This window comes from Aphis gossypii, chromosome X (assembly GCF_020184175.1).
Source record: "Aphis gossypii isolate Hap1 chromosome X, ASM2018417v2, whole genome shotgun sequence".
Classification (NCBI taxonomy): domain Eukaryota; kingdom Metazoa; phylum Arthropoda; class Insecta; order Hemiptera; family Aphididae; genus Aphis; species Aphis gossypii.
The window spans coordinates 26,291,495-26,306,506 of record NC_065533.1 but is presented as its reverse complement, the minus strand read 5'-3'; the positions used below and the strand labels follow the sequence as shown (position 1 = coordinate 26,306,506).

The window sequence follows — 15,012 nt, the reverse complement described above, 5'->3', positions numbered from 1 at the left end:
TAGGTATATTTTTATGTTCAAATTATATGGGTTATTAAATTTTTTCTCATAATAATAACCTGTTGTTTATAGCAGGCACGTAAAATGGAGATTAATACGTCATCGTGTCACCTCTATTATGTACGTATAGAGGGTACCTAATAATATTATATTCGGGTCGTTGAAGCCTGTAAGTTCTTATACATTATACATTTAATAATGATAGTTTTTTTTTGTCAATTGGCTTATTAAAATGTTATCAAACAGAAACATGACACGCATAATAATTATTGTTCACTTAAATTATATACAACTATAATAACTCTCACATAGTTAATAATAGACTAAGCAAACATAATATGGCTTAAGTAATTAAAGTTCAAAAAAAAATTGTAAATCATATTCATTCTGCTTCTAACCTATCCGTGATTTATCTTAATAAACCAATTACATTCATTGTAATTATACCTATTTACCTACTGCGGGCGACTATAAATTAAGTTATAATAATAATATATATAGGCACTGTATGATACAGATTAAACGATCATAGTACGAAAAAGAATTACCGAACTTAATTATTGTACAATTATAATATTATTATATCAACAATTTGATAGGTAGCTTTAATAATTAATAGTCATGATACTCATGAACCACGGTAATTGACAGATATTATGCGGATCACGTTTACACTACCGTATAAATAATGTATATTTAATGTATACCTAATATATTTCTTAAACTGCCGTCGCCGCCAGTCACATTAGTTCGTCATATTGGAGTATCTAATTGTTATATATTAGTATGCCGACACCGACAAGATTAATGATTTATTTGAGATGTTAGAATAATGACTAAATTAAATAGACTTAAGTTTTGCGTATAATGTGTATATTATAACGCTGCAGCAACGTGGGGGTGGCCAAACGCCAAAACAACGCTTAAACGGTATTTTAATTGCGTAGCCCGCGTAGGTTTTAGCTAATAGGAAGCTATAAATTATGTATTAGTATTTATCTAATATTATTATCTACTACGTACCTAATCCATCCATCAAAACAGATCGTTTTATTATTTTAGGCTAAACGCAACGTGTGACCTTATACAACAATAAAACCGTGACAGACTTGTTGACTTATCAATATACGTTTTAACATTGGCGTGTATGTATAATGTAATGAATAGGTAGGTATACTTAAAATTCATCACTTGTTTGAATTGTATATTTTAATATATTCGCTTAAAACGGCTCAACATTTTACCGCATGTGTTTAGATTGTTATATTTTTGAAAATGACCTTTTTAACATTATAGTTTCTAGATAATAAGTTTTGTGTTAAACTTTTTTTTATGTAATACAGTTCTATTTTAATAAACCTACACGTTTTTCAGAATGGGGATTTTTAATTTTTTTTTTTTTTTTAATTACAGCAAAAGTAAAATGAAAATTTGATAAGATCAGGAAAATATTTTTGGCAATTTACAATTTCGATCACCCGAAAGAAAAAATGTGTTAATATAACACAACTAAATAAGCATTTTAATTATATTTAATAACAGGCGTTATCAAAATCGATAATATTATTGACAAAATAATTTTATGAACTGTATAGGTTTCAATGAAAATCGAACTTTAAGTATAATTGTAAATTTTTTTGGTGACCATATTAGAAATTAATATTTATATTATATGCTACCGGAAATGATGAAATTTAGTCAATGTTGAAAATGACTAATCATTGTCGATAATGCCAAATTTAGTAAGGAATTAACTTCAATAACTAATCGTTGATGACAATTCCTAATAAAAAAGGCATTGGTAATAACATTAAAATTAAATTAAAAATCGAATTAATACTTATTAATTATCTATTTATGATAAATCATAATCTTAATCTAAAAACATCATCGTTTCGTTTATTTTCAATTAATAATATTGTTTATGTTATCAAATTTTATGCGCATTTCATTTCAATTCATTTTTAAACAGATTATAATTAAACACAATTATTACACTTTGCTATTCACTATTTCAGTGCACAAACAGTAGATACTGTACATCGTGTATATAGTCACTATTGCGAGATATGTCTATAATGATACTAGTTACCTATATAGTACGATAATTTTTAATTTGTCAATTTTATTATAAGTTATTATAAGCAATAAAAATGATAGGTAACGTATTATAACCGGGTTTACCATTTAATATACTATAGGTATACCTACCTATCTTTCATATAATCTGATCGATCACCAATAAATTTATTTGTTTTGATACGGATTTATAACATTACCTTAATATCTAATATGGAAAGGAAATGTTGATAAAACTACGAGTTAACGAAACATATAACATTGTCTACTCATTGTCAACAACGACTATAGAATATCACCACAATTCCTAAATTATCATCTTTTCCGGTAACATATTTTATATACATATACACATATCGTTGTATACGCCAATTGAGTCCCTAACCTGAACGAGAAAAAATAATATACTAATTGAGTCCCGAGTACAAACAGGACATATACTAATTGAGTCCGAGGTTAAGAAACTAATAGTATCTATACGAATTGAGTCTGAGGATTATTTTGAGTAAAATATAAAATCAAACGTCCAGACTCCAGAGTATTATGTTATTCTCACATTTATGTGCCGCACGTCAAAAGCCGCTTCGTCTGGATGCGCTTTAATATTATACGTATGGTCGTATGGTAGGGTGGCCATACGTCTTGTTTTAAACAGGATTGTTCCGTTTTTCGTAGTATTTATAATAGGTACATATATTTTATAAATATTGTATATTGTTAAATTGTTTCATGTTTTGACGATCAATTCACCTATATTTTACTCATTGCAAAAAAGTGTCCTGTTTTTTTTTTTTTTTTTTTTTTTTTTTTTTTTTTTTTTTTTAATTTGGTCACCATATCGTATGGAGACGTGATATCGTTAATACATAACAGAAAAAGATTTGAATACATGCAATGCTTATCCCATACATTTTTACCAATATAAAAATGTTATTCTATCATCAATGTATATTAATACATTTTTAAAATTTAATAAGGTAAAAGGATTTTTTTTTTTTTTATAAATTTGACGAGATTCAGCTAGTATTAAAACATGGACTCAATTAGTATTAAACCTAAAATGTCACAAGACTCAGTTATTGGTATATACAGGGTGTAAATATGTTATTCGTCTAGTTGACATTATTGTATTTGTCAAATAGACGAGTTACACCCTGTATATTATATAATAGGCAATTTACTTAAATTATTAGAATTAAATTAAAACAAAAATTGCATTTTAAAGTAAGTAGGTGTCCATGTATATTCAATTAGGTACCAACAATGAGAATTATTATTTAAATTCTGAAAATTATAGTTTACTCTACTTATCTAAAATGTGTTGATCATAAAAATTACAAAAAACAATATAAAACAAAATTATCACGCTTTGATTGGATTATAAAAACATTGATATAATATATGAATTCTACATGAGAACATTTTTAACATTAAACAAATTGGAGAATATGTATCTAAGCCCCTTAACTTCTACAATGTCCTTAGGTACCGTGAGTAGAATTGTGGAAAAGTAAATAACCTTACACTATTAATTCAATGGCAGATCTAAAACCTTGATACAGTCATGTGACTATGTGAGTATCAATAATACTGACTATTGAGTTATTTCAATTTAGTTTCAGTTTAAATGTATTTACCTATATTATATTATTTGATTTGACCTACTATTCTTATATTTATTTAATATTTTAGTTAAATTATTTAATATATATATATATATAAGTATATAACATAAATAACCTACCATTTAATAAGGTTCAAAAATAGGTATACCTAATTTTAATATACGAAATAATTTATAATCTAATATTAAATCGTTTGGAAACATATGAAAACTATTTAAAACAATAATTTGTATTGCTTAATACCAATTCAACTGCGGGGTAATGCACATTTCATTGAGAATTTATTTTTTTCGTCGATTTCAATCACTTTGTATTTATAATACTCTACTAAATATACTAGGTACCTAGAATATCGATAAGATTATTCTTGTATAAGAATTTTTAAATGTTAAGATTATAATTGCACTTTTTATTTAATTTAATATTTAACTTAAGGTTAAATTTAAATAATTTAAGTCACAAATACGTGTCTTATAATATTGTTCTTGATATAATTTTTATTCTATTTCAATCTTATCTTATAATATTAAATTATACCTAATACAATTATTTCTGTCCATATAGATTTATATTATTTACTAGAATGACAAATAACAGTAGTCACTGATATTCATTTTAACAAAGGTATATTTTGGTTGTAATATATAAAGCAATAATATGGATATTATTTATACAATGATTCGTGCAGTGTTTAAACAGCTTAAGCAACATAACACCGATGAACAAATACATGACGTCGCGTTGTCTGATAGACCAAATTGTATGTATGTGAATGTAAAATAATTTTGTGACAAAATTTTTTAGTGATGAAATATATGTCATTTTTTTTTAAATTTTATATATTTTAAAACATCTTGTTATGTTACAGTGAGTACGTTTAGTGCATATTCATCGTTGATACCTTAACTAATAACCACGAATGATTTACGTTTGCATATTTATCTTTATCGGTTTGGTTTTTATTACCACGACACATGTTAGTTGGCAATAATTATTACGAATATCATGTAGCGCGTAAAAGGAGCCATTCCACAAGCCGGAACACTTTATAAAAAGTGTGAAGCACCATGAGCGACGTTCATCTAGAAGACTTGTTCTACGAATGTGATCGAAATGGCGAAGGGAAAATTGGCCCAGAAGAATTTCAACAATTATGCGCCAAATTTGATATCGAACCCAGCGATGCGGATGTGATATTTTCAGATCTGGACCGTGACGGTGATGGACAAATATGTCTGGAAGACTTTGCGAGTGGATTTCGTGATTTTTTATCTCCTGATAAAAAAGACAAACCCAACGAATTTATGCATCGTGGGCAATTCGAAAAGAGGAACTCACAAGCCTGGTCAAATTTTGTAGCTGTTATCGGAGAGCCAGCTTTAAAAAAACTATTCCATACGAGGTATTTATATAACTTATATAAAGTTGTTTAATAATTATCGTTGCATTATAATATTATGTAATACGCCTATACATATTTTTTTATTTAATTTTGGGTATTTCTAACTTAACAATATTAGTATATACTGTATATAATTGTTAAATAGGTACACGTATAGTATATACAATATACCTACATACATATGTTATGTGTATATTGTAGGTATAATTCGTATCTTATAATTATTATAGTATACACACTACATATATATATTATTATTTTATTAACTTAAACTAAAAATTAAAACTAATTCACTGTGTACTTACTTGACGTTAATTTTACCAAAATTTAAATTTAAAAATACTAGACTGGTTTCTTAACTGTTAAAATGGCAAGACATACTAAATTAGTTAAATCGAAAGTTAATTTTTCATCTCATTAAATTTAATTAAGTGAGGTATATGTATTATGCAAATACTATAAGGTAGACAATATACCGATACTAAAATATAAGTATATTACACAAAACTAACGTTTTTATAATAATTAAAAAACGTTATTTGTTATAAACTTAATTATTAGGTATACTATTTTTTTTTTATCTAGTTATTTGATTATTTACATAAAACAGTACGGTCAGTACGTAGTTCTAAGTTCTAATACTTAGGTACCATATTAACGCAACGTAATGAAAAAAATAGGAAAAATTCCAATGTGCAATTGGAAAGCTGAAAGTGAAATTGGAAGATTGAATAAAAGAAGCAGATGTAGAAAAAGTGAAGTTGATTGGAAGGAAATTTTATTAGATAGGGAAAATTGAAGACAAATATATTTAACAGTTTGCCATTAATAGCCTAAATCATGAAATAATTATAATAAGAAGATGCTTATATATTAAGCTTCAGGATAGTATAGCCACTATAGCCAAACTATTGAAATTGTTTGTTCCGCATAGATGTTATGTTTTACAAACGTCATTAATGCGATACATTAAAAACGTTTATTGTTTCCCCCTACTGCAGCTTTATTGTATATTAATTTTCATCACTACATATAGTGATATAGTATATATGTTTTTAGTATTATTCTTGTGAGTTAAATGTTTATTTTATTTGATAATATACGATATGTTTTTGATTATAAAATGCAAACTTTATAATTATTTCAATTCTTCTTCTAATTTTACTTTTGCCGTTTTTCTTATGCAGTAAAAAAAAAATCTTAGCCGTCATTAATTATTTTTCCAAAATAATAAAAATTGTTAACCTGATCTATGATACCATCCGTTTTTTTTGTATATCTTTGTTTATGCAATCACTGAATCACTATTGTTTTTGTTTTGTTGGAATTTATTTTTATTTTGTATAGCTTATTTTTTAGTCATTTATTAATATCGTAGCAATTTTGCCGATCGTGCCTTAATTACCTACTTGGTCATCTGTGAATTACTTGTACTTCAAAAGTTGCAATAATATTGTATACCTAGTAAAATATTTTAAAGGTGAACATTTATAAATTTATTTACCACTCAATTGTGTTTGAAATTATACATTTTAAATTCTTTAATCAAATGTTTCTATTATTTTTGTTTTTCATATTATATTATGCCATTTACACGTATATATTTCTAGTGGAAAAAAATTAGCAGATTTGTACATGGAAATTCAGAACTGTAGTCCATCGTCAGAACTAATAACACAATTCGAGGGAGCTTTGAGTTCGTTAATGGAAGATGTTAAACGATTACACGAAGATAATGAAAAACTTGAAAACATGTTTAATCGGTATAATGCACAAATATTAAATTTAATACAAAAATGTATAATATTTATATAATTTGCAATGTTAAGTTTTAAAAATTTAGTTAAAATATTTATTGTTTTAATTTAATTTTTTTTTAGCGAACGTCAAACACATCTAATAAGACTACGAGGCTTAGAAGAAGAAATAGATGCACAAGTAGCGAAAGTTGAAGCTCAAGCTAGAGACGAAGCAAGAGAACAATTTGAATTTGAAAAAAGAGAATTAATGAAAAAAATGGAAGCCGAAACAATAGAGCTAAAAACACATTTGAAATTGTTCCAAAAGGTTCACAGTATTTATCATTAATATATTCTGGTTCATGTTTAACACATTTGAATTTTATAAAGGTGAACACTGTGTTAAGCCAAAAAAAAGTAGACAAAAACGATATGGACGAGACCATAGAAGAATCAAGAGAACTGAGACGCAAATTAATTGACACCCAAACTAATTTGGCAGTGGTTCGTTCCGAAATGGAAAAACTTAGAGCTGAATACGAAATTAAATGCGAGGAGTTCAACAACAAGTAGTAACTTGTTTTAATGTTATAAATCAAATCACTAATAAAATATATTAAACATGTTTTAAATATTAATAGAATGCAAATAAATATTGATCCTCTGGAAGAACAAAGTGGAGCACAATATACTATAAAACGACTAATGGACGATATTGGTAATTTCAGAATCAATAATGTTAAATTATTAAATATTAACTACTGTAAACGTACATATATTATTTTGTAATTTTACAAAGTGTAACTCACTTTTTTTTTTGTATTGTCATATTTCAGACAGCGGGCGGTCTACTCTTGTAGAACCAAATAATTATTATCAAAGGGATCTACAAGATGAGCTCTCAAGTGCATCTTCAATCAACGCACCTTACCATTCAGCAAAAACGGTATTTATTTAAAAATAATAATATGTAGTTAAATATTTAAACCATTTACCGTTAGAAAAAATAAATAAATCGAATAAATAATAACCAATAACTGTACTATTACTACATCTAATATTATACCGTTAAAACAAAACGATAGTATTTTTTTATGTTATTAGGTACATTTAAAGCTTTTATAATAATATAAATTGTTAGGATTTTTTTTTTTTATAAAACATTGGGTATGAAATATTTTTAAGCAACAAGCATTTTGTTACCTCGTATTAGGTATTAGAAAATTAATTAGTGATTATTTGCGTTAATATTTTAATTTTAAAATATATATTAGGCATTTAATTAGGAATCATAAGAATATTTTATGAATTACCTAAATTAATTAATTTATTTTCAAAATTTATCAGTTAACTGATTTTCAATAATTTGGTTAATAAAAATATAAAATCCACTAAAATTAGTGTTATATAAAAGCCAAAATGTTTCAAATGTGATTGGCGGTTTAGTTTATGTCTTGATTATTTAATTAGTTAAGGGAGGTTAGAAGAAAGTAACGATAGTTTTATAAATTTTTATTACTTTAATTTAAAATATGGAAATAAATATCATTGTAAAATTGTTAACTGTTAAGTGAATAAATTTAAACCACATTATGTTTATCATTTACATAATATTGTCTATATTGATATTTGATACACTGAATAAATGTACCAAAATAAATACTGAATATCTTTTCTGGAAAATTAGTTCTAGCTGGTACTTTTTTTAGATGGCGGGATAAAAGGTTAAACATTTCTGATATTTTTCTTAATAATTGGGTGAAATAAATAAATAAGAAAATAATGTGAATTTTTGTAAAAAATAATTTTATAGAAAACTGATCTTGTTATTTTATTTTAATTAAAAAAAAAATTTATGCTCTGTCAAAAACCTTGAAAGTATAATACTTTTTATAAATTGTTATTTATAGTGGAGTATATATATATATATATATATATACATAAAAAAAAAAATGTTAATTGTAAATCTACAATAATTTTTTCAGTATTTGAAGTTAAAATTTAGATAAAATTCATCAAAAGTTAAAAATTCATATAGCATTTTTAATATACCTACAAATCTACAGTTTGAATATGCATTACAAGGTACTAATAAGTTTTTCTTACAATAATTTTAAAGTAAGTTAAGCATAATTCCACAAATATTTTATTAAAGAGTCTGAAATTTGAAAAATAATAATTTTAAGAGTAAACAAACGATACCTCAAAAATAGCTTAAGCTTTTTGTTGTAATTGTTGTAATTTAAAAAATATTACTTGTAGAAACTTGAAACATTCCATTGTTTCTTAACTTATCAACAATTATTAAATTAAATTAGTATTTAAAATGTTTTAATATTAATTTTAATATGTTTAACTTTTTAAGCTCATTTTTTTTATACATGTATATAGACATTATGAGTTAAATATTGACGTAATTGAATATTTAAATTATGAATAACAATTTTAATTATTTTTTTGTAATACAAAAATATTATTTATAGACTTATAGTGACTTAAACTTTTTTCTTTTATTATTATATTTTACTATAAAATCTATAGGTTGTTTTGCTTACTTTTACTAGATATTTAGATATTTTTCTAAATGATTTAAGTTAAATAAAGTTTTTTTTTGATATTTGAAATTTTTTAAGCGCATCATTTTTGTAATTAATAATTATTTTATTTCTTAGTCTACCATAGTTTATTGCGTTTAGATTTTTGGATTTTAGTTTAGCTTATTGTTAAGCTGACTATTTTAATGATTATGTTCATGAATCTTTTAACTATGCTTTTGTATTGGTTATTACTTATTTCTGATTCTTTTATGTTGAAAATTTGTGTTTCAAAAATTACCTATTAAATTGAATTTCTTTAGAATATTATATAAGTTGTCCTTACTTATAATTTGAATATTTTTTTATGCGTGTTAATTATTTTTCATTATTTGGTATACCTAACAACTTGAAACAAAAAAAAAAATAATGTAACTAGACATTTTATATTTTATAATCGTCAGCATTTATTATATTTATTTTAATACTAAAATCATTTTCAGATAGAATTTGAGGAAATGAGTTTATCCGGTCGTGATTCACATAATATGATGCATTATCATACACCAGCAAGTGCAATGAGTATAAGTAGTTATGATAATATGATGGGCGGTGATCCAGAAAGAACATATAAAATTGTATTCGCCGGCGACGCAGCTGTTGGAAAAACGTGTTTCATACACCGTTTTTGTAAAGGAGTATTCTCCTCAAAACTTGGATCTACTTTAGGTATATCACTTAAATTTTATTGAAATAATTCAGAAAACTCTTATAATCTAAATCAATAATAGTAATAATAATCAAAGGAAAATAAGTAATAGCCAATAGGTACATATAATTGAAAATTTTGTTTTGTGAAAGAGGTTAAATAATTTAATACAGCATGTTCATTATTCCTATTAATTATTAATAGACAATTATAGATAATTTGAAAGGGTGATTTTGATAAATATTAATTATTATTTTCAAATTTGATTTCACAGGTGTCGATTTTCAAATGAAAACAATCAGAGTTGATGATAGAAATGTAGCATTACAGTTATGGGATACAGCTGGTAAAGTTTCAAAAGACAAACTTTCGTACAATAAAATTAACTTTGATAATTGAACTCTGACTTATAACACAATTTTCTGTACAATCTACTGTTTACTCACGATATTTTTGACAATCGATAAATTAATTCTTCCAAGTTAAGTCGTATAATACCTCGGTACATCATCAGTAAATTATTATTTTTGGAGTTAGATATAACTCAAACAAACACAAAATAAATTATTCTAAAAATTTAATAGACCGTTGAGTAAATATTATTTAAAATATTTAAAATTATATTAATTTTAACTTAAAACACATGCAACTTTTATATATATAAAAAAAAAAAAAAAACACAACATCAATATTATAAAAAATTGCAGTATAAAGTTATTTGAATATTGTATAAAAAAATATTTATGTTTAATATTATATTAAACTTATTAATCATTACAATGTTATTATGTTGTGTAACTTTGATTCATGTAACTAACATGTTTTGATGTCAGTCTCTACTGATGTTATATAAATATAAAAAAAATTAAGAAAACTTGAGTTCTGATATAATACAGTGTAGCGTTCAATATTTTAAGAGTATTTTAAATATTTAAATATTTTTTTGTACATCTAATATTCGTGCTTTTAAATATTTATCTTAATTTTTATGTGACCCTGAATTCCCAGCAGTCGATCAATGAATAATCAATAATGAATATATTATTACCACTGTGAATAGATGCTATACCAGTGTTTTTCAAAGTGTGGGTCGCGACCCACTTGGGGGTCGTCAGTCAATTTTTGGTGGGTCGGGAAAATGTTTTTGAACAATATAGATTCCAAAAATTTATGTTAAATTAATATTAAATATATTATTATATTATTAAATATACTTATAATATTATAGCAATAAAGTACCAAAAATTACGTAGGTAACAAATAATAATTCATACCAAATACCTAATAAAAATGTATATATATTTATATAATACAATTTTTTTTTATTACTACTTTTTGAAAAGTGAAACAATATGGGTCGCAAAAGACTTTTCGAGGGAAATTTGGGTTGCGGTACTAAAAATATTGAGAACCATTGTACTATACTATAAAAAACATATTAAACGAACAAACGACATAAATGTTCTAAAAAATGTCTTTTGACCGTAATAATAACGAAAACAATAACAATAAATATTTTTATTTTATTTAATTATTCTATAATAGATAATAAAAAAAAAATTATATTTACTCATTATTTGTTATAGATTTTATTTATGAATTATGTTATAATATGGGTGCTGTATTATTCGTTCTAAGTATAAAAAATATAAAATTAAGATGTTAAATTATGTTTACTCTACGTCTACCTATTTTAAATCTTTAAATTTTGAACATTGCATTTACACTAAACATTTCTTTAGTTAATTAAATCACAGGTAAAACAGTAAAAATTAAAAATATGATTTTTACTTAAAAGTGTCTAAAAAACTTTATAGATTACATATTAATAGTATATATTAAAAAACTTATATTTACTGAAAAAAACCCCATCCTACTTTAGAAGTAATATGGTACTTAATAGAGGTTTTCAAAATTTAAAATATTGAACTAAGGTTTTAAGCATCATTTGAAAACATTTAAATACTTTTACGAAATAAGTAATTTGTAGTGAAAAAGTAAACGTTTTTAATAAATATATTATATAATTTAGAAAGTTATACTTATTTTTATAATTTATAAATTAAATTATAATTACTATATTTAAATTAGTTTATTATTAAAATAAATGTTACCTGTTACCTATACCATAAAATAATCATAACTTACATGTAAGCTTGAATAGATACCTAATGTATTTTTATAATTAAAATTGTTTTAAAAAAACTTTGTATTTTACAAAAGAATAATGATATATTCTAAACACTGCATGTTGTTTAAAGGACAAGAAAGATTTCGTTCCATTACAAAAGCGTATTTTCGAAGAGCAGATGGAGTCGTTTTACTTTATGATGTAACTAATGAAAGATCTTTTATCAATATTCGTCAATGGGTTTTATCGATTACGGTAAAAAAGATTACTTAATGAATGACTATAGTTATAATAGTCAATACTTCAATAGAAATAATTAAAGTGGTGTTTATAAATAATTGTGATAGTATTAAATTAAAGATATTCGCTTCATATTAGAATTAATGCATTTTTATCTATATACAAAAATGTTATTTATTCATTTTTAACATTTTTTTAAATCACTCTTGCTGTGTAATAAATTGGTTTAAATAAATGTTAGATTATTCAAACACTAAAATTTTAACTAAACTAATTAAATCAATAAATCAAAGATAAAATACTAAGAACATTTTTTTAATGAAATGTTTAGTTTATTTATAACATATTTTTAAAAAAAAATTTATAATTTTTCAATATTTTACTAAAGATAAAAAAACTCATAAGATATTTTAAACATGTACTTAAAATTGATTATACTACTCAAAAGTAGTGTCTATATATTTTTCAGATTAAAAATCTGATGACGTTAATTAACTTAATTTTGTGAAAACTTAAGGTCTTTATAGTAAAATGTTCGGAAGTTAAGAGGCTCCTTAAAAATAATTAAAATAAATACAATGTAATTAACAAGATTTGAGAATGGTATATACATATATTTTTAATTTAAAACTATTTGTGTACACCTACAATTTTCATTTTATTTAGAAATCATCTACTCATAAAATCATATTGATCATTGTTTGTTTCATTTCTTTATTGACTAATGTTGGATAAATCAACAGCGTACGAATTATAAATTAAAAGTTAACTAATAACTTAAAAATATTTATTATTTTATTTTTATAAGATAAAGTGATGTAATAACTTTTTTTTTAATTTCAAACATTTTTTACCTACGAGATAATCAACGCGTTAAACTTTTCTAGCCATCCGTTTATCTATTAGATAGGTAACATTTTTATCGTAGATTATTATTTAGAATTTTTATATGGGTAGTGTTAGTTGCCAGTGTAAGTTTAAGATTTCCATTTGGGTAGTTTTTGAAAACAATAAATAATAAAAAAAATTTTCATATATTATTGAAACAATAATAGTTTTAATAATGTATATCTACCATACATGTATAAATTAATAAAGCACCTATACCTACTCTATAAGACCTTCTAATGTTATTTTATAATTCCAATTTATTTGTATGTAGGAAGTATCTGATAAGCAGTTACCGATTTGTATTTGCGGTAACAAACTGGACTTACGGCGCGAGGCAGAGTTGCAAGGACTGACTTGCGTGTCCACAGATCATGGTGAACTTTTGGCTAAGGATTACGACGCAGCATTTTTCGAAACAAGTTCCAAACTAGGAACGAATATTAATAATGCATTGATTACACTATGCAGGTATGACGTTTTTTTTTTTAATTAATTCCTAATACACAGTCGAATATAGAACTTTACAAAAATACGCATATTATAATCATTTAACAATATAATATGTATAAATAATGTGTATTATATTCATGTATAGTTGCTTTTAAACGTTTCGTTAATCATAAATCCAGATATTGAAAAAATAAACATTTTTTGATATTAATTAATTTACTATAATATTGTATCTATGATTATTAAATTGCCAATAAATTATTTTCAGAGAAATGTTGATTAGAGAAGATGTTGAAGTTCAAACGTCTGCTTTATACATCGCAGAACAAAAACATCATAGATTAAACCCAAATTGCTGTTAATAACTACACATATTTAATAATTAAAATAATCTCCAATTATACTATTTAAATAACTAAACATATATAGGTAGGTACGGGCTACAAAAATATAATACTATATATATAAAATATTTTGAATATTTTGTTCGACATAATAATCGTGAAATCCAATAATAATAAAAATATAATAGGTATGACTTTGTTTTAAATATGAAATATCTTCTATAGTTAATATTACAAAAATATGTAAAATAATATATAAGTTCACATTTTGTTAAATAACAATAAAATTCGAACAAGAATAATATTACATTTCAAAATTAATTATTTTTTAGTAAAATTATATTATTGGAATGAAGTAAAATTGAAAAAAATTAATAAATTATACACAATGTGTTTAATATGATATAATAATGTGTACCTATCGTCAGAGATTTTAACAATGCAATTTTTTCGTACAATAACTAATAAGTGACTTCAGTTTCTCGAAGAGATTAAAACGGGGGTGACATGCATTCTAAGCCTTTAAAAAATCCCTATGCTTGTACGTAAAAGCTTCGACTTTGAATTGAAAATTGTTATCTATTAAAATAATTATTTCCCATCTAATTTCAAAATAGTACTATTTAAGAAATTGTATTAAGTTATTATATGAAATATTTTTCAGTTTCATAAATATATTATCATACATATGAGTATCTACTTAGCTTAATTACTTTTATCATTTCACTATTTCTTATGTATAGTTATAATAGTTATATAACTACTTTTATTATATAATAATAAAAATATTAATATCTATTTAATTTAATTTAATTATAGCTGTTATCTGTATTCTGTATATGCATAAATATATATTTACATACACATA

General features: G+C 24.0%; 1 protein-coding gene across 2 annotated transcripts in view; it reads left to right on the top strand.

Annotated features, from left to right (window-relative positions):
- The window catches only part of LOC114119031 (ras and EF-hand domain-containing protein homolog), a 21,923-nt gene extending 6,911 nt beyond the window's left edge, over positions 1-15,012 (top strand). The window contains exons 2-13 of one of the 2 annotated variants that reach the window (XM_027980487.2): positions 4,269-4,464; positions 4,573-5,106; positions 6,717-6,869; positions 6,987-7,173; positions 7,236-7,414; positions 7,487-7,563; positions 7,682-7,791; positions 9,883-10,108; positions 10,363-10,434; positions 12,350-12,474; positions 13,622-13,818; positions 14,069-15,012. In XM_027980487.2, coding sequence (XP_027836288.1) covers positions 4,772-5,106; positions 6,717-6,869; positions 6,987-7,173; positions 7,236-7,414; positions 7,487-7,563; positions 7,682-7,791; positions 9,883-10,108; positions 10,363-10,434; positions 12,350-12,474; positions 13,622-13,818; positions 14,069-14,162 — 1,755 coding nt within the window. In that variant the 5' untranslated portion in view covers positions 4,269-4,464; positions 4,573-4,771 and the 3' untranslated portion in view covers positions 14,163-15,012. Of the gene's footprint in view, positions 1-4,262; positions 4,469-4,572; positions 5,107-6,716; positions 6,870-6,986; positions 7,174-7,235; positions 7,415-7,486; positions 7,564-7,681; positions 7,792-9,882; positions 10,109-10,362; positions 10,435-12,349; positions 12,475-13,621; positions 13,819-14,068 lie in introns of those variants that run through there. The other variant, XM_027980486.2, reaches the window with a different exon arrangement.